The 24,474-nt window shown below is 43.9% G+C and overlaps 1 protein-coding gene across 2 annotated transcripts in view; it reads left to right on the forward strand.

Moving 5' to 3' along the window:
- RNF123 (ring finger protein 123) overlaps window positions 1-24,106 on the forward strand; it is a 1,441,353-nt gene extending 1,417,247 nt beyond the window's left edge. The window contains exons 38-39 of one of the 2 annotated variants that reach the window (XM_069206868.1): window positions 2,631-2,716; window positions 19,255-24,106. In XM_069206868.1, the coding sequence (XP_069062969.1) occupies window positions 2,631-2,716; window positions 19,255-19,354 (186 nt within the window). In that variant the 3' untranslated portion in view covers window positions 19,355-24,106. The remainder of the gene's footprint in view (window positions 1-2,630; window positions 2,717-19,254) is intronic. The other variant, XM_069206867.1, reaches the window with a different exon arrangement.
- The last annotated feature ends 368 nt before the right edge of the window (window positions 24,107-24,474 follow it).

Below are 24,474 nucleotides of genomic sequence, written 5' to 3' on the forward strand. Positions count from 1 at the left end.
TGATACCCTGAAGTGCCTACTTTGTCCGTACCGTTCAGGAGTTAGCACAGCTAAGGGGTCAGCGTGTAACCCTGCATTCGTCAATTGGGTGACCACGACTTTCCACAGTAAAAACTGTGGTTTTGCATGTTTTACTGTCAGGACATGTAAGATACATGTCCTGCCTGGGTTATATGTTTCACCCTGCCTTGAGGACTTGGTAGGCCTGCCAGAGGTGTAATTTACACACACATCTAGGGGAAGTGGTGGCTTTGTCATTGCTTTCAATGGCAAAGTCGGGCTAACAGTACACAACTGCTGTAACAGTCTGCAGTGGCCAACTGGGGAACTTGTTTTACTTGGAGGACTTCAGGGGTGGCACAATGAGTGCTGCAGACTCTGACCTACCCCCCTAACTTACTTGCCCTGGGTACCAGGGTACCGTTTACTAGGGACTTACAGGTAAGTTAGCCATTTCTAATTTGGTACAGCCAATTGAATATACACTTTAAGGTCAGGTTACTGATTCTGGTTAGCAGGCCTCAGTGCACTTGGAGTCAAAACATCAGCAGCATCAGTCCAAAAACTTGCGTGGTGACCATACAAAAAGGGGGATTTCCTTACTATACCCAAATGTTGATCTAATTGGATCATGATTCAACAGTTGCCATGGAAGCCTACATACGTTTCCAGCAGCACATGGTTGCGGAGGCAAGCTGGTCAGTTGAAAGTCAGTTTGAACAATACAGAGGGTTTGGTAGAATATTGATGTAAATCTGTACGTAGATTACCACCTGGCATATGACCACTTAAATTGGGAGACACTCCAGCACCTCCTGCCCCAGTCCATAATTTTGAATTTCATTTGACCCCAACTTACCTTTTGAAAAGTAAGCTAGATGTCAGCTTCCTGCTGCCCTTGATTGATATTATGTTAAATTGTATCACATTTGCCAGCAAAGACAAGTCCCTTGGTTGTTCAAGTGACTATATTGGGTTGCTTCCATTACTGCAACCCAGTATACTTGGGGCCTAATTAGGCATTGCAAGAAATACAAATATCACGGCTAAGCTTGCTCTACAAAGATCTTGACTCGCCTCTGCCACTGATGCATTGAATGAACTACATTGATTACCAGTCGGAAAGAGGATTATTTTGAAGGCCATGTGGTATTTCATCAATATATTCCCACTTGTGAGTTATGATCACCGCTGTTATAATTAGGGCTGCCTCAGCTGAGCGAACTAGGTGTGATGGGCGTATTTTCTGGGTGATGAGAGCTAAGATATAGAACACCTTGCCCTTCCATTTAAGCTCCAAAACTAGGATATTGACCTTTTAAGGGACTAAAAACCTGGTTGTACACACTATAACAGCTTAAAACTGGTTGGTTGAACTAGGATCCAAGCTGTTTTCTTCCTTCATTGTTTTAACATGAGATTCACTGCTCTAAAAATTGTGATTACATTGATTACATGCAAGACCGAATCCTAAAGGTACAGATAAGAAAGCTTAGTTATCTTGGCAACATGTAACTTTCTGATGTATGTAAGGCTGTGAAATGTCCTCAATGCATATGTACTCCCCAGGCATTTCTGAGTAGACATTCAGGCAGTACTTACTAATCCGTTTGCTCATATATCAACTTCAGGCCACCTCTATAAAGGGGTGGTTACTGCTTTACTATGGATACTCAGTATGCAAATATACAATAATTTCACACACATGCACTTCTTCAACTGTGCTGTGAAGTAGCAAACAAAATTGTTATCTACACATTTTACCTCACATTTTATTTGAGGCGAGGGTAAATAAATTGAAAGTCTCCTGTAGAGCGTGAATCATTGTGTGCTTCGGATCAACATCATAATGTGTTTTCTGGTATCTGCTGTTATCAGCACCTACAATTTTAAGATTTGAGAAACCAAGAGTCTGTTCCGAGCTCAACCACAAAATGACAGGGTTATCGCCTCACACCTGCCTTTAAAGCTCTCCACAACTCTGGACCCGCCTACATCAACAACACCTGACATACCACCAACTGACCAGAGAACTCCACTTCTCCACCCCAAATCTGGCCCACCTCCCCCCGCATCCGTCGCAACCACTGCGGAGGTCGCTTCTTCTCTCACCTCACCGCCAAGTCCTGGAACAACCTCCCCCTCCATCTGCACCCATCCCTGAAGGACTTAAGAAAGCAGCTTAAGACTTGGCTCTTTGACCTCCATCATCTTCCGGCTGAGACCCGCAGAAAGCCACCAGTGCCTGGAGACCCCTTGATTGATTGATCCACACATATTAACCTATAATACCATCAAGCTGCAAAACTATTATTACAGGTAGGTACACTAAACTTTATAGAACTACTGATAAATCAGTTCCCGTGTGACGTGGCAAACTGAATCTGTATAACTCAGGAAACTTAAACCCATAGAGCAAGAGAAAAATGCTGAAAGTCATTATGTAGGAGATGGGGGTTTGTATACACTGGTACTTTCCTATTAATGCCCAAATGTAAATTAAGAAAAGGGAAGTTTGAAGAGGCAGAGCAATATTTTTCGATTTCTCATAGTGAATCAAGGGATGAGATTTGGGATTTTTATAATTTTTAGGTGTTTGTTTTAACGTTTTAATGTCTTCTGTTTTACAGCCCACCAGCGAGGAAGACCTTTGTCCAATTTGCTACGCACATCCTATCTCTGCTGTTTTTAAACCATGTTCTCACAAGTCCTGCAAGTAAGATAATTGTATTTGATGTTTCACAACGATTTTATTTGAACATGCCATTGTCAAGAAAATGAGTTTGGCTTTAAAGAGTTCAGGAAAATGTGTAAATATTGTCCCCATTAATTTTTATATTGGAACAAATGAAATTTGATTTATTGGCAAAATAGCTGGTTTGTCTTCAGGAAGGAAATACATCTATTGAATGTTAAGAATAGCATCAGCCAATGACTTCTTTAGAAGTATCTAGATGGGTTTTACCTTAACAGAACATGTTGCCTGACAGTGATTTATGTATTATACATGAGCTCATCCAGGTTTACTAAGGACATGATAGTGAGGTAAACCATAACTGGGCACAATTCCCATAACATAGGAGATTTTATTTTACCTTTTGTAGAGTATGTAGATCATGGCATCTTTACAGCATTGTTGTAGTGTGCTGACAGGATTTGGACAAAATGACAGTTCGTCATGACTCTTTGGTAACATAACAGCTAACATCAATATGAGTAGGATAGCAAGTCACAGTTTCATTAGGATATAATCTATGACCTTAACTTGTGTGAGCACTCACTACTTAAATGTAACCATTGCCATGCAAAATCACCCACATAAAAAAAGATTGATGTGCTTAATGTAAAGATTCACTGAGTTTACCCTCACAGACCACATCGTCCTCAGAATTAAAAATTTAGACCCTTCAAATAATGCTGAGATGGTGACAAATTATTATGATTTTGAAATCACAGAAACATTGGTGCAACTTCCTCATTTGCAACTTCAAAAAAATCAGCCCAGGCCATCCACAATGAATTGCCTCAATCAGGTGTACTTTCAGGTAAACAGAGCATGTCAGTAGAGAACTGAACCCCCCACAAGTGTCCCCCAAACTTAGGAAACTGAGGAAGGAATAGAAGCAAACCATCTCAGTGTCAACACTGACAAACGTCCAAGAACATATAGTATTTGCCAATGTTACACACTTGCTACATCAGAAGCCCCTCCACAAATAGAGATCAGCAGCGACTAAGCCCAAGCAATGAAAAATGCATTCAATTCCTCTTTCACTTCACCAAGAAAATACATTCACTAGGCAACTTTTGATGATAACAATATATCTATTCTTTTACCAAAATTCTTTTATGTTTGATAATCACTCTCAAATATTTCATCTGATGACCAAGCAAAAACCATCAAACATCTCAACCATAAATTACTTCTGTGGCCCCATTCCAGTTAAAATTTCTTGATCCTTCAATACTCCTGCTTGAACCAGATACATATCTCACATGAACAAGACCCATTCCCAAACTCATTGAAAATCATCCGGATCACGCTGATGCTCAAAAAGCCAATCTAGACCCCATCTAAACAGGCAGCTAGTGCCCAGCCTCCAATTTACCCCTTCTGGAGAAATTCTTCAAGAAGACTGTGGTCAGCCAACTAATCATGGTCATCTCTAATGAGAATCTACTGACAATCTATTAATAAGCCTTCACATCCTGATTCTGCATCTAAACAGAAACAATGAAAGTTCTTGAAATTGCTCACCATATCCTAGGCAATGGCGAATGCCTACTTATTTATCCTTTTAGACCTTTCTGCTGCCTTTGATATTATAGATCATGGTAGGCTAATCAAGGCTTGCGTCCATCGCATGAGGTTCTTTTCTTCCTTACCAACAGACATCTCCTGGCTCAAATATGCAGTCATCCTTAGAGCATGGCCAAAATGGGATTCTGCATCCTCCATGGCTCTGTCTCATCTCCCACACTATGTCTATATATAGAGTGCCTAGGTCTGATTCTGCATGATTCTGGCACTGCTATGTACCAATATAACTCCACAACTAAATACATCACCATCATGAGAAAATGTCTTCTCTCCGCTCCAAACCTGGATGAGGGAACACTTCTTCTAAACTCTCAAAAACTGAATTCTTTCATCTTCTATCAAAAGCAAACCCGATCCTATTGTTTTGGATTCGCTGAATGTAGAGGGATTCTCCCACACCCCTCAACAATATCTTTGATTTTCATACACAACTCGTTCCTTACATTCATTGCTACGTTCAGTTTGGTGACAAAAAATAGCGAACGTTCATCTTCTTATCTTGAAGAAAATTCACCACCTCTTGGGACCATATCAAAACTGCTGCATGTCCCCAAGTCCTCTCAAGGCTAGATTTTGGTTATGGCAGTTATGAAGGTGCACTCTTAGCATAAACTGCTCCACTTAGAATGTTCTACAGTTGGAAGCCAGACTTACAAACTCCGCAGACAAGTATTATCACATCACTCTCATAATCTTGGCAACTTCACTGTCTCCCCCATCATGGTCAGAATTCAGTCACAGTTCGTTGTCTCGTCCACAACACCTTAAATCACAAAAAAGGTAACCATTCCTGAGAAGCAGAGTTATCCTGTTCTTTGAATTCCCCAATGTCCAAACCCCTATTGCACAAAAGCAGTCCGTCACTGGCGCAGTCATGTCTTTATGGCACTCTCTTCCTGTTGAACTGATTAAACCGATTTTCCCTTATTGCTTTAAGGAACAAACTCAAGGCTGATCTATTCAGACAATTACAAAACTAACTGTGGCCTTCTCTGGGATCAACAATGCTATTTTGATTGCTTTGAACCATATTTTCTTCAACTGTGCAATACCTATCCCATCTTGATGTCACCCTGCTGTTTCATATGTTTTAATATAATTGTATTTATATAGTGCTTACTCCCCCTGATGAGGCTTTAAACTGCTTTTCAGCAAGTGGTACGCTACTCTGGAACTCAAAATGGATTAGAGGTGGGTTAGTATAGGGGAATATAAGTTGTTCATTCAAGTGGTGGGCATGTGAGTCTGTTAATTTGATTGAATAGGATAAACGAGGGATAGAGGAGGGAAGAGTCTAGAGAGTGTTATTTAGGAGATCATAGTAAAATCAGGTTTGGGATGAGTCAAAGGAGAGAGAGAGGAGAGAAAAGTTGTGAAGTGTTATTTGAGAGATCGTAATAGTAATATGAGGTTTGGGATGAATCAGAGGAGGAAAGAGTCTAGACAGGGTTAATAGTACAGTGATGCTTGAGATGGTCCAGAGAGTGGAGGTAGAGGATACATTGAGAGAGGTATAGGATGAGACATAGAGTAGTGCATTGGAGAGAGTTGAAGGTTTTTTTCCCCCTATGGTAAGAGTAAAGTAATAAATATATAGATATGTAACGAGTCCTTTTCTCTTTATTGGTGGTGAAATACTACATAAACTGTTAAATGAATAAATCTATGCAAACGTTTTTAAGGCTTGAAGGTTGAGGAGGTACGTTTTGTAGGACTACACAGGCAGATTACCATCCATTCATAGATAATATAATAGGGCATGTTTTTAGGTTACTACATAAATTATTGCTGCATTGACTTAACACCATAATGAAGTCATTACATTGACGATGTGTGTACGTAATGTAAATATCCACTTTATTAACATCATAATATTGTATCTGCATCACCCTTACATACCCTACATTTTTGCTAACCCAACACTTAACCTTTCGCCTATGCTCAGGCCCTTCCTTTAAACCTAAAAATGTGATGACTTTGTTTGGTCTGGAAGTGATGAACTGAGCTGAGAAAGCGCCACCCCTGTTCCCTGATGTCAGATTATTTCTTTTGCGCCTTCGAAAGTGGATCTCAAACTCCTCTCCCCTTTTTCCTCATTGGTTTGATAAGGTGTTTTCTCACAAAATTCTCCAACCAGTGTGCAAGGGAACTGTCCTCCCTCCTAGAATTACTGGATTTAACCTTGCTGAGACGTTCGCAAACAAATGTCTGTGACACAAGGTATTCCTTCAGTGTTTGGGCTTAGGTCACAATTCCAAATCATGTGAGGAATGCATCCTCGTGAATCTGAAGGTGATTCATTAATATGAAGCGAAGCTGCATGTTGCTGGACACCAGAAGAAACTGCTCAACCTTGCTTCCGTTTGAAGTTGAGAGCTAGAACCTGTTTCTGCAACAGTCCAAATCAAGGGGAAGTACGAAAAGCCAACCTGGACTTGTCTGCATCCCACTGCTGTCTGTCTGTGGTGAGTGCATCTGGCTTGCTCCCAATCCACCAATGAGCCCATTCTACAATTGATCCTGATGCATTTTGAGTACTCCGGTTCAAAGGCCATGTTGTAACAAATTAAAGCCTTTAGGGTGGTCATGTTGCTCATCTTTGGCATTCTTATCAGTTCCTCTCGTCCACCTTTAGGCAAATCCAGAATTATGCATAAAACACTGAAGCTTCAAAATCACATACTTCCAGTGGCCCCTGTTATGATGACAACAATCTATACATGGACTTACAGGAGGCCAGTTGGTCAATGTTTTCCCTGATACTGGGTTGATTTTGCCACGTGGACCACCAACGGAGGAAAGTGCTTTCTCGTCTATGGTGATTAGAAGTGCAGCTGAGGTTTTGGACCCTCCCTTCTGTGGAGATAAAGACTGATGTACTCACAGAGGTGTTACAGCCTGGGCAGACATCCTCTGAGCCTTTGCTTCCATTCAACGATGCATTTACTGACACATTGATATGCACTTGGGCAAGGCCGCCTTCTTCCCATCCACTGAACAGATAGGTTGCCAGGTGCCATTGACTAGCAACCGTGTCCTTCCAAAGAGTCTGATGGTTCACGTTTCGACCACCATTGTGAATTCACATTCTCTGACAGAGAATCACAGAGAATTGAGACATTAGGGAAATGGGTGTTTTCATTGCTGACCTAGCCTTAAGGTTTGTAATTGCTTGTAGTCTACTTGGCCGATTTACTCATGTCCTCTGAGACATGTTGACGAGATCTTGTAAGCAGTCCCTGAAGACTTACAGGCCTCCCTGGCTCCAAACATTCAGGATAGTCAAGATGTGGTATTTAGGTCTGGCCTGGATACTACTGATTGCTTGGGCCTAATAGTGGTCACCAATGTGGTGCTTGGATAGTATCTATGTTCTTCTCTGGAGATGTCCTTTCGTCTATTATGGGTATGATTTTTGACAGGTCTTCCCTGTTTTGTGAGAATGTAATTTGGTGCTGGAGCGCTTTAAGGAGAGCCAAGCGATACAGTGTTCCTTGTGCCTTCGGGCGCCTGCCAGGCAGTTCCCCAGCAAGTTAGTCCCTTTTAAGGATACTCCAGAGGTTTGGCGTACAAGTAGCACAAGCCCCCCTCCCTCCCCTCCAGCAGGCACCCTAGTACTTTCAGGGTCACAGATAGGGGGTTCAGACAGACAACATCAAGGTCCACCAGGGACAGTGATCATTTCATTCTCCCCCCAACCTTGTGGCGTCAGCCTCCAAATCACTTTAGCATGCTCTTAATGGCACACGACCACCCTGTGGGGTGGAGCCAATACTTTCTGCATGGGTGTCAAATGATCACTTCTGACAGATGGGTCTTCAAGATCTTTTATTTACTACCCGAAACATCTCCCATCCACTTCACAGCCGAGTGGCTTTCAGAGGCAACCCTGGTCATTTTGTTGCAGGAGGTGCGCAGGAGGTGCAAGATGTCTTGTTCAAAGGGGCCATATACAGGGTACTGGTTGGTACGTCCACTACTTCCTTGTGCTGAATAGAACAGAGACCTTTGTCCTATTTTAGAACACTGCTATCTGCACACCTTCCTCCAGGAAAGGACAGATTCAAGATATTCACACTGGCCCAAGTTCTGTTTGCCCTGGATTGAGGCAACTGGCTGGTAGACCTGGACCTGCAGGATGCGTATATTTTCATATAAACATACTGCAGTCTCATCAACATTTTGGTTTATGGTTCTTAGTAGGCCAGGAGCATTTTTAATTTGCTGTGCTCCCCTTTGGCATCACCAATGCCCCTTGGGTATTTGCAAAAGTGATGGTGGCGGTTTCCTCTACATGGACCACAGGTGGTGAAGGTGGGTTTGCCATAGTTCAGTCGTAGACCACCTCCTGAATACAGTGAGCCTTATGACATTGTTGGGGTTCACACACAACATGCTGAAGTCACATCTGACTCCTTCTCAGTGGCTCTGTTTCAGTAGAGCCACCTTCAATCACAAGTCCAGGACATTCGAGGTATGATTCTGATGATTCGACCTCAGTTGTGGATCTCGATGAGAGCCGCTCAGTGGCCTCTTGTCCTCCAATATGGCAGGTGTCCTATGCCAGTTCTACAGTGGAACTTCAAGTCTTTTTGGGCCCACCACTTTGGATTCCATCAAGGTTTCGGAGGAGTCTGCAAAAGATCTGCATCTGTGGCTTTTGGGCTGCAACTGAACCAACGGCAAATACTTCTCCCTCCCTCAGTCTGAGCTGATGGTAGTGATGAATGCATTGCTGCTGAGTTTTGGCGGTTATCTTGTAAAGATCAGAAACGTGACTCCTGTTGGAGCTGGACTCCATTCACCTTGCACTGAAGGCTTTCCTACAGTCTGTCAAAGGGTGGGTGGTGCAGGTCCTCACCAATAACACCACCGCCATGTGGTGCTGCAAGAAGTAGGGTGTAGTGGGTTCCTGGGTATTGTGCCGGAAGGCTCTTTGCCTCAAATGTAGGCTGAGACATCAAGGCATTTCCTTGCTGTGACCACCTGTTGGGATCTTTGAACACCGGGGAAGAAGAGCTCAACCAGCAGCGCAAGGCAGTTAATAAATGGCAGTTGCACCCTGAGATGGCACAGGGCATCTTCGAACAATGAGGAGAATAAACAAAAACCTCTGCACGTTGGAGTTTCCAAGAAGGTACTCTCTAGGAGAGACATTATGGTTAAGGAAGAGTACAAAACCCTTTTCCTCCCCTATCCGTCCTGCCCAGAATTCTGAAGATGAGGAATGACTGGACCCAAGTCATCATAGTGCCTCTGGGTTGGGCTAGGAGAGTGTGCTATCGGAATTTTGGGGCATGAACATCTGTCCCCCTAGCAGGCATCTACTTTTAAAGATGCCACTCCGGTCGCAGCAGCAGAGCAGGGTTCTGTAAGCAGGCATGAACAATCTACACCACCTTGTGTGGAGATTGGGTGGTAGCTGTTGACTGTGTTCATTTTCCCACCTAAGGTTGTGGATGTTATCTTTGCTGCACAGTGCGCCTCTACAAAGCCCATTTACTCCAGGTGCTGGTACAGGTTTGTGGCATGGTGGTACCTGCAACACACATACAAACTGTTGTATCGCTTATTGTTTGTTTAGTCTTTGGCCCAGCAACGACTTGCAGTTGGCCCCATTAAAGGTCAACAGCCCTTTCCGCCTTTTTGTTGTTGTTAAATCACCTGTTGAGGCAATGTTTCCAAAAACGATTAACACACATTTCCCCTCAAACCCTTTGTGATGCCACAGCTGGACCTCAGTTTGATCCTCACTTTCCTCGTGTGTAATCCCCTTGAGCTGATGCGCAGCTGTGTATTGTGTCTTCTGACTGAAAACTGTTCTGTGTTGCGATTACTTCAGCTCTTTGTGTGAGTAAGCTTCAGGCTCTCTCTGGGCAGCTGCCATCCTCCAGCTTTTCCCCAGACAAACCGGTGTTGTGGACCAAGGCAGCCTTTTTGACAAAACTCATGAATCCTTTACAGGTTGTGCATTCTCTACCAAAACATTTTTTTGCTGCACCTCACCCCTCGAAAGAGGAGACAAGAAACTCCCATCTGCTGGACCCCAAGATAGCACTGAGCTTTTACACTGATCAAACCAAAGACTACCTGAGACAAAGAAAGGCAAGGCGGCGCAGAAAAGGACTTTATCAAGGGGGATATAGTCCTCTGCATCAAGTTTGCTATGCTTTGGCCATGAAGCAGCCTCTGAAAAGGCTGAGAACTAACTCCACCAATTAGCTCTGTGTTTGCCTGTTCTTAATCTTCATCAGGCTGCAACATGGGAATCCATATACACATTAATGAAGCATTACAGCCTTGACAGCCAGGTCAACAGGAAGGTCCTGCAGCACTGTTTGTTCTGAACCCCTCCACAGACACTCTACTCTGGGAGGTACAGCTTTGGTATATAAACTAAAGGTTAGGAATCTGCTGTTAGAAGTTACATACCTTTTTGTCAAGCTCTTTCTTCTGGATGCTCCATCTAACCACATATTCCTCACTGGCCTTCCACCTTCCATTCTAAGGAATGGTCTCTTGTTCTATCTACTAATGTCCCACGCTAGAGAGCTGCACGCTGGTACTCTGATTGTTTTTTGAGCTCCACATCCAAAGGCTCAGCTAAAGCCAACACAGAAAGGGTGGCACTTACATGTGACTGAGTTTTTCGCTTCCAGATGGAACAAAGTCAACACAGAGCCACATAGCCCCACCTACCACAGCGCAGGAGCTCTTCAGTGTAAAGGTTTTCAGATTCAGTCTAGCACCTGGGAATATTCTAAAGGCATGGAATATGCGCTTTGAGTATTCATCAGAAAGAGCGCTACTGAAGGTAAGTAACTTGTTCATTTTGTTAGCAGAAGAAAAAAATTCAGTCAACTTCAAATATTGCCCTCCTTCCCTGCCATCATACAGAATACCATTAAGACTACATTGTTAGATCAGTCATAGAGATCACAATCCTACCATCTAATTTTAACAAATTCCATCAGCTTAACTCGCTCTTTAGGACAACATTTCTTCAGTTTTGCCACATTGTTAAATTTATTGTTGACATTATCCGCTACCAATATATTGTGAAGGTAAGCAGATGTTAGTCAATATTTTGGAGTCATTATATATGCAAGTTGATAATATTGAACTTATTACTGTGATTTAGAATCCTTCAGGCAAACATCATGACTCAGCCTGCTTAGTTGCATTGATGGGATCATGTAACCCTCTTCATGACCTGCTACACCTATCAGAGGAAAGGACTTCTTCCCACCACCCTCGCACTTCAAAATTTGCTTTATGCAAATAGTGTGATCATCCTGCCTAGCATTGACATCAGGATCGCATGACTCCATTCACAGCCTGCTACACCACTCGGAGGACAGAACTCTTGTACCCCCTATTCTCCAGCTCATCAGGGTGTTCTATTATTCAAGGGTTCAAAGTAAGGGGCATGCAACGACGAGGGCATCACCTGCTTTGGCCTGAGAAAGTCACTAATACTGTGTGCCACACACATTCTGCAACCCTCCACATACTCACACCCAGACCACATAAAAACAGAAACCATCCCTGCACAACAACTTAAACAATCTCCACATACCACTGGCGCGCACACTCCTCCAACAACACAAACCATTAAAATCATATTTGCTTATCAACACACATTCTCTAGTCATCCATGCTCCTGACATATTTACCACTATCACAGAACACAACCTTGATGAACCCTTCATCGTAGGAACATGGCTCACTATTGCATATCTCGTAGATGATCATATCCCTGCAAGCTATAGTACCCAATACTTAGATGGCACACACAAAACAGGAGGGCAGCTGGTTATTATGCACACATCATCCCGGTGTTGAACTGTCCACAACTAACCACCCCAAAGTCCTTCAAGGTGTCACACCTGCCAGTTCTCATACTTTCAGCATCTTGGACAGCATCTCTTCCAGCTAATTTATGGATATATCAGGCCCAGCAAGTTCACTAAAGAAATGTCAAAACTTGTCACCTCAACTTTCATTAAGTACCCCCCACCGACATAACTTAGAGACTTTAAACTTACAGGCAACCTCAACACAGAGAATGAAGAAATACCTAGATAAATTACTCAACAGTCTAGGCGTTAAACCCTACATCATAAACCCACCCATTCTAAGGGCAGTACACTCAGTCTCACCCTCTTGCCACTACTCTTACTTCTCATAGCCTTAGACTGGACAGACCATGTAACCATCGTTCTCCATATTCAATATTATCACTCTGCATCAAGGACTGTCAAAAAGAGTAAAATACACAGTGTAATCCTTCAACACCAATTCTAGCACTCTAGAGGTTTGATTCAGTCTAAGAAAAACCACCAAGACAACATCAGATATTAAAAAGTCCCTTGACATCGACAACTTGATACTGAAAAACCACAGAGAACTCCAAAAACTGACAACTAAGGGTGCCAAAAGCAGACAGCAAACACGATAGGCCAACACACCTGATTATCTCACCCAAATCAAATCAGTACTGCTTCACAGAGAGCCCTCTTCACCGCAGTCAAGACCACATTCTAACATTAATAAAAGCAACTAACAGAAGTAAAGCCATCAGACGCTTAGTCTGTCAACTACGGGATCCTACGATACATGAGCCATCAACAAGTACAATGCTATTAATTACTTCTTCATGGACAAGACAAGCAAAATGAAACCTACCATCAGCAGCATGACACATCCCATCCCCCCACCCATCTCATCACTTCATCCTCTTCCCCCCCACCCATCGCTCATCACTTCATTCTCATTTGAGCACCATCCACCTCATTTCACATTCATACATAATCAACATCCTGAATCCACTCAAAGCTACCACTTATGAGGACCACATCCTACACTTATCCAAGCTCAAATCCCAACAAGGAGATAACCCTCATAACCCTTTGAAACATCAGCAACTCCTCCCTAAATTGAGGAACTATACCAGAAAGCTGGAAAGACATGACAGATCTCCCCTCTCATTAAGAAATCAACCTTGGATCTATGGGACCGTGTCAACTTCCACCCCACCATCAATCTACCCTTCATAGGAAAAAGCATTGAGAAAGCTGTTTCCACCCAGCTGTCAGAGCAGAGCATCTTAAACTTTTTTCAGTTCCATTTTTTAGCTTTGCCCCAGTGTGCTAGGGGTATGTCTCAAAACAAGCCCACAAGATTTAAACCATTTGAAGAATGTCACCAAAAGATGTCTGTCTCTGTTCGACACTTGGCTTGCCTTGCATCAGACCACAAACCCAAGGCCTGCAAATAGGGAAAGTCCATGTATCTGAGAATGACTTGCAAGCAGGTGATGAAGCCCCTGCCGGCACTGCAGAATGTGGTTCTGCACTGAGCCTGGCCTTAATCCTGAGGGAGATCTCAGAGCCATTCTTGGAGCTCATCATCACCATCTTGCTCCAAATTGTCATCATAGATGTTGGCATATGTCTAAGAAGCACACACAGAAGTAATTGAAACATTTCTTTGACTTATGGCAAGTGCTGCTCTTCTAGGACCCACTCTTGCACTCCACCCACAAAGCTGCCAGATGGATTGTTCCACGCTTCACAGAGTTGGAGTGATTCATACCCAACTCAGGGAGTTTAACAATGCCATGCACTACATCTTTGGGCCGACAGTTCCATCTGTCCCCCACAGAGCCGAGAGGTGCTACTGCTGGATTACCATCAGAGGGTTCACCCTTGACACCAGCCAGACCCTCTGGATCCATCCCCAGACTGACACCAACACCAGTTCCACCACCATTTATGATCCCAGTTCAATAGATGCTGGCACCACTCAAAGAGGAACTTATTCTCCTCTTCAACTCTAAGACAGCGATGTCGCTCAACACCGGCACCATTCGAACGTCAGTCCACGGTGGACTTACCACCCCTGGACAAGACCCCCTTTTCAGGAGGAGGGGATGATGAAGAGAGATATTGTCTCCTGAAGGACAACCCCTACCAGAAGAAAAACTGGTACGAGGAACTGAATGACACAAGGGGCCTGGACCCCTGTCCAGACTCTAGCCTGATTTCCCCTGCGGGTCCTGCCAAAGACAAAGGTGCATCTTTTGCGTGTGCGCTGGGCAGTAGAAGTCCTTGACCTACAACTACCTGACATTGAGGTCAAGATCAACATCTTAACAGAAGTGCTTCAACCGGAGGTGAGCTCTGTGTAGCCCTTGTTCCTCTTTAATGAGGCTCTCACTGATGTTCTCATCGGAACCTGGGCCAAACCCTGCATGGGAACTCTTGTGCATGGAAGGACTGCCCGCAGACTTTGCCCCACCTCCAGAGACTCAGCCTTCCTCTCTCAGCATCCCTCTTCCGAAAGCCTGGTGGGCAGGTCAACCCAAGTGCGTTCCCTACTAACCCACCGGATAGGAAATCCAAGAGGCTTGATACCTTTGGGAATCAAATCTTCTCTTCCACTGGTTCTTCCCAGTTCTTTTGTGGCCATGGATGCTAATCCCACAGAGGATGCGGGCCCCACAACCAGCTCACCTTAGCTAAAGTCCTGTGTGCCCTGGACCCTGGAGACTGGATGGTGGTGTTGGACTTGCAGGATGTGTATTCTCCCAATCCTGTCCTGCCAGCCCATGGGTGCTACATGTGGTTCCTGGTGGGCCAGGAGCATTTTCAGCTTGCCGTGCTTCCCTTTGGCCTCACCAGTGCCCCTACGGTGTTCACAAAAGTGATGGTGGTGGTTGCAGCACATCTGTGGGGGTCAAGGGTTTCAGTCTTCCCCTACCATGATGAATGGCTTTTGAAGACTGGCTTACCCCAGATAGTCATAGAAAGGGTCTTGATGTCAGAAGTAGGCAGTGGTTGATATTCCCAATACTTTCTGATACCCCAAAAAACCAAAGGGTCTTTGACCTTTCTAGATTTGCGGGACATATATCTCATCCTCAAAAAGGAGAAATTCAAAATTCTCACTCTGCCCTAAGTCTTGTCTGCCCTAGACCAAGGAGACTGTTTTGGACTTGCAGGATGTGTATTTTCACATCCCCATCCTGCCTGCCCACAGGCATTACTTGCGGTTCAAGGTGAGCCACAAGCACTTTCAGCGCTTCGTCCCACTAGTGCTCCTTGGGTGTTCACCAAAGTAATGGTGGTGGTAGCAGCTCATCTGCACAGGTTAGGGGCTTCAGTCTTCCCCTACCTCAATGACTAGCTGTTGAAGTGTCCTTCGCCCCAGGCTATCGTCACCCACCTTCAGACTGCGGCGAACCTCCTGCATTCGCTGGGATTCACTATAAATGTACAAAGGCACATCTGACTCCCTCTCAGAAGCTCCCTTTTATTGGAGCTGTTCTGGACACAGTGCAGTTTCGGGCTTATCGTCCCGAGCAGGGAGTCCAGGCTATTCAGGTTATGATACCGATGTTTCGGCCTCTCTCCTGGATTTCAGTGGGACAGACTCCCAGTCTGTTGGGCCTCATGGCCTCCTGCATCCTCTTAGGGAAATATGCCGGATGGCATATGAGGGTTCTGCAGTGGGACCAGAAGTTCCAATGGGCACAGCATCAGGGAAATCTCACCGACAATGTTCAGATCTCGGAGGGAACTGCAAAAGATCTGCAGTGGTGGTTAGTGAACTGCAATTGGGTCAGAGGCAGACTCCTCTCCCTTCCTGAGCCAGATCTCAAAGTAGTGACAGATGCGTCACTTCTGAGATAGGGTGGCCATTAGGGAGAGGCATAGATCAGAGGCTTCTGGTGCCCGGCGGAATCTGGACTATGTATTAACTTACTTGAGCTCCAGGCGATCCAACTGACATTGAAAGCATTTCTTCCTGTTGTAAAAGGGAAGATGGTGGAGGTGTTCATGGACAACACCACCAGGATGTGGTACTGCAACAAGCAGGGCGGCGTGGACCCTTTGTCAAGAAGCCTGAGTCTCTAGACAAGGCTGGAACCAGCAGGGCATCACCCTTGGTGGCTCAACACCTGGCAGTTTCTCTGAACGACAGGGCAGATGACCTCAGCCGTCAATGCCTAGCAGATCATGAGTGGTATCTCCATCAGGAGGTGGCACAAGGACCCTTTCAGCAATGGGGAGACCCTTGTTAAGACATGTTCGCCTCTGCAAAGAACGCTCAATGTCAGCACTTTGCACGTTGGAGTTTCCAAGGCAGCACTTGCTTGGCGATGCTTTTTGTTGCAAGTGGAGTTCAGGCCTCCTGTACGCCTTTTCGCTCATGCCACCTCTGCCCAGAGTTCTCAAGAGTATCAAGAAAGACCAGGCCCAAGCAATCCTGGTGACTCCAGACCGGGCAAAGAGAGTCTGGTATCCTGAGCTCCTGAAAATGAGCATCGATCCTCCGATCAGGCTGCCCCTTCGGAAGGATCTTCTGTCACAGCTGCAGGGGGAGGTTCTCCATTCAAACCTGTCAACTCTGCGCCTTCATGCGTGGAGATTGGGCAGCGACAGCCTTCGACCTACCTGCCGAAGTCTGTAAAGTTATTCTGGCAGCCAGGCTTCCCTCCACTAAGACGGTATAGGTCTGCTGTTGGAAATGATTTGTAAATTATTGGACAGAAAGATCTATTGATCCTCTTTCTGCTGCTCTCTCTGACATGCTTCTTTTTACCTTATCAATTGCCCAGTAGGGTTCTGCCTTTCGGCACTCTCAAAGACTACCTTTCTGTCCTATTGGCCTTCGTTCGGCTGCCTGATCAACCTTTATTATTCAAGTTACCTATTGTACATAGATTTCTCAAAGGGCTTGTACATGTTTCCCCCTACGCCCTTTGTTATTCCTCAGTGGGACGTAAATCTAGTTCTCACATTTCTCATGTGTGCTTCCTTTGAGCCATTACATAACTGTCCCCTCCGGCTCACAATCAAGACAATCTTCTTAGTGGCAATAACATCTGCCAGGAGAGTGAGTGAGATGCAGGCTGTCTCAGGTAAGCCGCCGTATCTCACCATGTTCCCAGACAAGGCGTTACTCAGAACTTGTGCCTCTTTCCTCCCCAATGTGGTGACCCCATTTCACCTGGGTCAAAACATCACCCTGCCCACCTTCTTTGCTCCCCGTATCCCTCTGAAGAAGAGGAGCAATGCTACTGGATGAACCCAAAAAGAGTGTTGTCATTATACCTTGACTGCACAAAAGAGTTCCGGGTAGATGACCAACTCTTTGTGGGGTACGCTGGAGCAAAGAGGGTTCGGGCAAACCATTTTGGCTGGGTCGTTCTCTGCATTAAGATCTGCTATGCACTGGCCAAGATGCAGCCTCCTGATTGCTCATTCCACCAGGGGCAAGGCTGCTACCACTGCACTAGTACGAGGTGTTTCTGTGCTGGATATGTCAGGCACAGACATGGGCATCATTGCACACGTTTGGAAGACATTACTTCCTGTACAATCAGGCCCGTAAATGCCCGTTTGGTCCTACAGCACTTTCTAGTATAAGATTTGTCTGCAGCCCACCGCCAGGAGGTTATGGCTTGGGTATCTATCCTAAGGTAAGGAATCTGCAGCTCGAAGTCTCTATCAGATGAACAAGTTACTTACCTTCGGTAACGCATTATCTGGTAGAGACTCTATCTAGCTGCAGATTTCTTACACCCACCCATGCCTCCCCGCTCGGCAGACACGTTCAATAGGGTCCGGGAGTGTCCCTTCCAGGACCCTAGTTTTTGCACAGACAAACTGTTAGTTCTTTCCATGGCTCTGCCCTTCATGCGTAGAAGTTAGTGGAAAAGGAACAGAGGTATGTGCGCCTGGGTGGTGCCTTTGAAGGCAACTGTGCCATCACAGACGGCTCCAATGATGCCACCTGATGGCACGCACGGGTATTGCTCCGCAAAACTTCCAGATTCCAAGCGGACGCCAGAAAATTCTAAGGTAAGGAATTTGCAGCTAGATAGAGTCTCTATCAGATAATGCGTTACCGAAGGTAAGTAACTTATTCTTTGCGCTACTTCTGTTTCTTTTTACCGATCCTTCTTAGTAGCAGAGCATGTGTGTGTGTGTGTGTGCGCGCCTACAAAATGTCAGACCTTTTCATTGTGGGATTTTGTTTTTTTAATTGTACCTTTCACCTTGCTGCATGCTATCTGGCCTATGCTGTACAAAAGTCAGTTGGCAGAGCCAGTAGGTCACAAATGTGAGACCAATTGCTTTTGCTAAAGCTGGCTTCTTTTAGCTCCATCTTTCCCTTGTCTCCGTTGTGTTTTGCTTTAAGGCTTAATTGATGTCACCAACGCAAGCGGTGCATATATCGAGCTTGAGCGCATGTCCAGTGATAATGCCCAGAGGGTCAGTCCTTGTATTGTCTGCTGTGCAGCATAGCGTAAAACAGTACTACCAAAATGATGTTGGGTGATATTTCTATAGACCAATAATCCACAGAAAGGCAGAACAACAGAGAAAAACTCAGTTACTGAAGTGGTGTTTTTGAGACAGGACATAGCTGCAGGGGCAGCCCCCCCTTCCCCTCCCCCCTCCCACACACACGAGGCAGCTGAAAATGTTTTACCAAAAAACGATAATAAACTGTTATAATTTTGTTGGTAAAGGGGTGGGGCCACAGGCTGTGGCGAGCAATGAGGGGGAATGATGGGTATTCCCCCTTAGTGCGCATGTATGTTTGGCTGGCCCTCCTCTCAGGCTGACCAAACGCACATGTGCAGTACACTCCCAGCCAACCCTGATGCTTATTTGAGCTGGGAGCCTGTGCCTGCATCAGAGGAGCGGTTGGAGGGGTGCCGTGGCAATGGAGGTGTTTCTTTTAAATTTCTATTCCGTCCCCCCCAACATCCACCCCCTCCCGCGCGCCAGCCGGCCCCTTCTGCCTGCTGCAACTGCATAGCTGTCCAACAAGAAGCCTATTAGCTTAAGATAAACTTCTTCTTAAGGTTCTATTCCTATTTTAATTTACATTAAATTTTTATGTTGTCTTTGCAGGGCTTGCATCAATCAGCACCTTATGAACAACAAAGACTGCTTTTTCTGCAAAGCCACCATTGTAGGCGTGGAGGACTACGAGAAGCCAGCCATCAATTAGTGCCTGTCCAATGAGCCTCCCCAGCACTGTTTGTAGTTTCTTATGTAAAGCTGGTATTTTAATGTCGAACAGAGGGTTTGTGGTTGGTAGTGTCCACAGAGGAGGCGTTTACAATTTCTTTAATGCACTGACGCCTGTCGGGTATTGAAACACATTTTATGCCTAAGCCCAATTGGTACTTATCTTTGGGTTTTTTGGCTTTCATCCACAGATCATTGCACACTAAAATTTAGTGTTACCCCAGTCCCATGGTCAAGTATGTTTGTAATGGCATTCCTCACCTATATCCAAACTCCATACTGCATCTACATATGAAACTGCAGGTCTGAGCCTAAGCCATATTTATTTCAAAGATCAACCTTACCTTGATGGACAGAATGTCTTGAGTGACTTGAATCTATAGTTTATTTTCTGTCTCTGCACTATGTATTTTTTTTATTAGAATACGTATCCTCCTTGAGTTTTTGTTATGCTTTGTAATCAGATTTACCACTTGTCGAAGCCAGTATCCACACGGAGTAGGCTTAGCAACTCACCACTCTATGAATTTCTCGTTCTGAATTTTGAATCCTGTTTATTTATTTTAGCATTAAGTATTGGAATTTGAAATATCCAACACCAAAGTTGGTAGGTTCCATTTTAGAGGCGTGCAGTTTAGCATTTATGGAATATTGCAGGATACCACTCACATATTACAATAGTAGAAGACCGAATGAAAAAAAATAGCAGAATGTAGTTTTGACTTTTGTCTAAACGAAACCTAAAGCTCTTTGACACCTAGCACACTAAAGAATGTCAACTGATGTGCAATTCAAATTAAATTGAGGCAAGAATAACCAAATAGTAATCACAATTAGATGTGCCAAATTCTTGGGACGTTTTGGAACATATGTGCTTCTTTTATTGTATTTATATATTTTCTGCCCTCCAAAAGAGCCTAAAAATGGCCTTCTGGAATTTTGATAAATACAATAGACTTGTTAAGGTTTTTTATGCAAATACCCATTGGGCATTTGATGTAGTAATGCAGGTTACGAGTGTTTCTTCAAAGGCATTTTAGTGGCCCAGCAGGTTTTTCATAAGACTTGGTAACTTTGATAGATCTGGTTTACTGCCCAAGTCTTTTTTTCCTCAAGAGTTGTGCGCATTGGTTTAGGTTGACACAATAAGTTGCTAATAGGTATTGTTTTTATTTTTAAGCTTGTGTGTGGTTGATTTAAAGATATCTGACTCTCTCAATAGTGCGATCTTCTGGGTCCTATTTCCTTTCCGTACTACTAGGTTTGTAATCTTTTCCATCTCCATTCTGTACTACGTTGTCTGCGATCTTTCTATCCCAACTCCAAGATCGTTCTTTTGCACCATTTCATCCTGCCTAGAGAGTGACAGCCTGCTTGTGATAAGGCTTTGCATTCAGTCCCATCCTTCTGACCTGTCTTGCTATTGGCAAATCTGGCATGCACGACAGTGGCTGAACAAATGTGTTGCCGTTTGGGATGAACAGAATTTTAGTGTAGGTTTTAGTATGCCTTATAAATATTGGATTAGGACACTCATTGGAAGCAGTGAGTCGCACAGCTATGAAGTAACACATTATTGGCTGCAAAAAAAAAACAAAAAAAACTTTTATTATTCATGCCTAAAGTTCAAGTGTATCAATTCTTTTTGGATGCTGGATTTGTAGAATATCAATTCTTGTGTATTCCATGCCACAGATTTCTAGATATCCTTTTTTTTTGTTATAGACTTTACCCGAAAGTAAATGGCACTTGCAAGCCCTGGCCCTCAACCATCTATGAAGATGTTATGCATGCCAACTGTTTCCCTTTTCTTTTCTAAAAGGGAGAATGCAGGCCAAGATCTCTGCCACTGGAAAACATTTTCTCGACTTTTTTTATTTTTTTTATACCCTATGAAATGAAAACTGCCATGGTTCACACACAATTGATAAACCCAAGCTGGGCTTCTGGAGTGATGTTCGTCTTTATTTGGGTGCATGTTACAATGAAGAATGCCTTCTGTCAACTCTTAGAAGGAGGTTAACTAATAGGAATTAGCCAGAAGGGTAGGACTGAGTGTAAATTGTGTTAGTAGATAGTGCCATTTGACTCCTGTTCACCCACAAGCTTCCAACTATTTTGAGGCCCGAGGCGGGGGAAGCCTGGTTTAAAAAAGGAAATCTGCATAGGCACTTTGACATTGTTTCTTACAATAAATGATTAGGCTATCCATCTAGCCCAAAAGATAAAATTCCAGCTTTTTGGACAATTTAACACTGCATAGTCTTATTAAAATATTATAACTTTTGCCGTTGTCGTCGGTTTAGATAGGAATTAGTTCTACCTTGTTCTTGAGCAAAACCTTTGATTCAGCCGAACCACTTGCTAGACCTTATCCTACCAGACTATGAACCATAAAGGCAAATTCGTAGTACAGAAGAACCCATCTATGTGGCTTACCTTTGACTCTGAAATAGCCTCTTATCAAGAAGCTGAACACAAGGATCTGAAGATTAAAGAAACCTGACGGGGAAATATATTTATGATCTCAAAAGGTGCCTTCACCGGATGACATTAAGGCTTTTTAGAGTTTAGGCTCGTACATCTTTGTGGTCCACTATCTGAGGTGCTAAAGCCCAAAAACTGTGACAATAGGGTATTTGGTCGTCAAGCATAGTTCACTTCTGTGTCTTTTATTAGGTCTTTATGTAATGCAGAGAGAAGAGGTTCAAGCCACCTAACAATCACACCTTGTAAGGTATTGCCAAATGTCAGCTAGTCTAACATTCCTAATTCTGTCATTTGCAGTCGGAGATATGAACCAAGCAGTTCTTAGTACCTCTGATCACTAAGCTTAAGTAGCTGGACCAGCATATTGCAGAGCGACTTCGGTTGTTCATTTTCAATGCTCTTTTGGCTAAGAATACAACATGGATAGGTTGGGGAACTGTGAATAGTTTTCTTTCTGCAAGATTGAGAAGGGGCAAGCAATGATCGGAATGGACTGATCATCTAAATATTACTTCTTTTCAGTTAGTGAGGGCAGTTATAGATTAAGTTGCAGTTTATGCAACAATCGTGTTCTGTCTTCTTATTTTGGTTTAACAGTGCGTCATGGAAACAACTTATTTATCTGGGTTTCTCCTTTTTGAGGCAGATGTGCCGCCTGCCCAAAGTACCAGAGGATTATTTGAATACAGGAAAGAAGACAACTTGATAACAAAACTGTTTTTAGCCCAAAGCAGTGCTCTTAATAAGGCACTGCCAGGCCTCATTAAGAATACTATTTTCAGGCACTCTCACACAGATCCATTCACCAGGAAAATGCAGCAGTCCTCAGAAAATATGTTATAAGAAGCGTTGGTCTTCCTTCAGCGTCCCCTCAGCAGAGGTTAGAAAGGTATTATGTTTTATCCGTGCACCTGATCAGTCTAATAAGTGCTTCTCTGGAGATTTAGCAGTGCACACATGAGCTGTCAGCAAGCAAAGAAAGCTGTCTCCAGCAGAGCTCTAGTTCCATGTATCAACGCCAAGGCAAGCCTTCTGGTTCTTGGGGTTTTCTGTGAGACAGAGGGCATTAGCACAGGTGACAAAGGACAACCGATGACAGTCGCTTAAACATTTAAAAAAGATTAATACACCCTTGCAGACAACCACTCTAGCAATTCCATGTGCCCAGCTCTGGACCCTAGGCACGTCGGTAGAGCATGTGCTTTTTAAAACACAGTTATATTTTGATTTTAAGAGCAAGGCACACCTACCCAGTATGCCATCCACATTCTGTAGTTTATTCTTTATACACCTAAATAACAGAAACTGTAGAGGCACCCGTGTACTGGTATTTTGAAGGCTTTATCCATAGGCTTGCTATGTTCCAATTTGTCAAAGACAATAGTGCCTGAACGTTGATGCTGCATTTAGCTAGTTTATTTTTTGCCAAGACACGGAGAGGTATCTGTCTAAAAGATGAACACTTGTACAGCTGAAGGACAAAAAGAATACAGGGTTACTTAGCACAGTAAGTCGTTTCTGTGGAATCTGCATCATTTGCAGTTTGACACCACCGACGCACCCAGCACTCATTTCAAGGGCTCTGTATGAGCTGATGGCGGTGGCAATGACCTTCGGCGCCAGCCCAGGTGTGAAATGATTAAGATGGTTATATTGTCGGAAAAGCATTGAATTCTGGGTGTGTCATGTGCAGTGGATACACATTTGCATGAAACAGAAAATACTTTTTTAAACCTTTTGAGAATGTACATTATCCAAAGATCGAAAAAAGTATTGTTGATGGCAGTGACAATTATTAATTTTCAATTCTCTTCTAGTGACAGCTATTGCATCGTGGTGTGCTACTGATTTCGTAAGACCATTCTGTAAACTCACTCCTCCATGGGCTTGTTCTTATGGTTAAGTTCCCTTGGATATTCTTAGCCCCACTGTTATCAAGTTGGATGAATAATCGACACTGTGTGCTAGCCAGTCATTAAGTGGGAGGGTGGCAGATACACACAGAAGATTACCAGCATAAAGAAGCGACTTGGTGTACATTGGAAAGGCGTTGCAGGCTTTCCTGGCTTCCTTTTGTGTTTTCGGTAAAGGTACAAAAAGGGTGTGGTGACTCAGGTATGAGATGTTGTACAGTGACACAATGTGTAATTACAAACAAATGTATTTGTTAAAGCACCAGATTTATCCTGTATGTAAAAAACGTTGCAGGCGCTGATCAAACACATTAAATTATTTATCGCTAAAAGAAAACGTCCCCAGTCTTTTTTGTAAAAATGTAATGAACGACCAACAAAGAATTCGAGGGAATCATTCAGACCATGCATGTTGTGGTACAAAGGCCCGTTTTCCTGTATCTGTGCACTTGCGCTCTCTCCTCCTCAAAGCGTGGGATGATTCTCATCACACTGCCTTTTCCAGCAATAGTCCTTCCAATGAGGGCTTAAGCCTCTCCCTGTCTGCCTCCCTCGTCAGTGTAGCTCTGTATTAAAGTGTGGTCTGAGTTTAATTCTGCTGTATCTTCAAACTCTTAATGATCAGGCAAAATGCGTGAGTGTATGCTACTTATATATGCAGGTAGGATTTACACAGTGAAGTGAAAGTCACTTCAAT

Source organism: Pleurodeles waltl, chromosome 9 (assembly GCF_031143425.1).
Source record: "Pleurodeles waltl isolate 20211129_DDA chromosome 9, aPleWal1.hap1.20221129, whole genome shotgun sequence".
NCBI lineage: Eukaryota > Metazoa > Chordata > Amphibia > Caudata > Salamandridae > Pleurodeles > Pleurodeles waltl.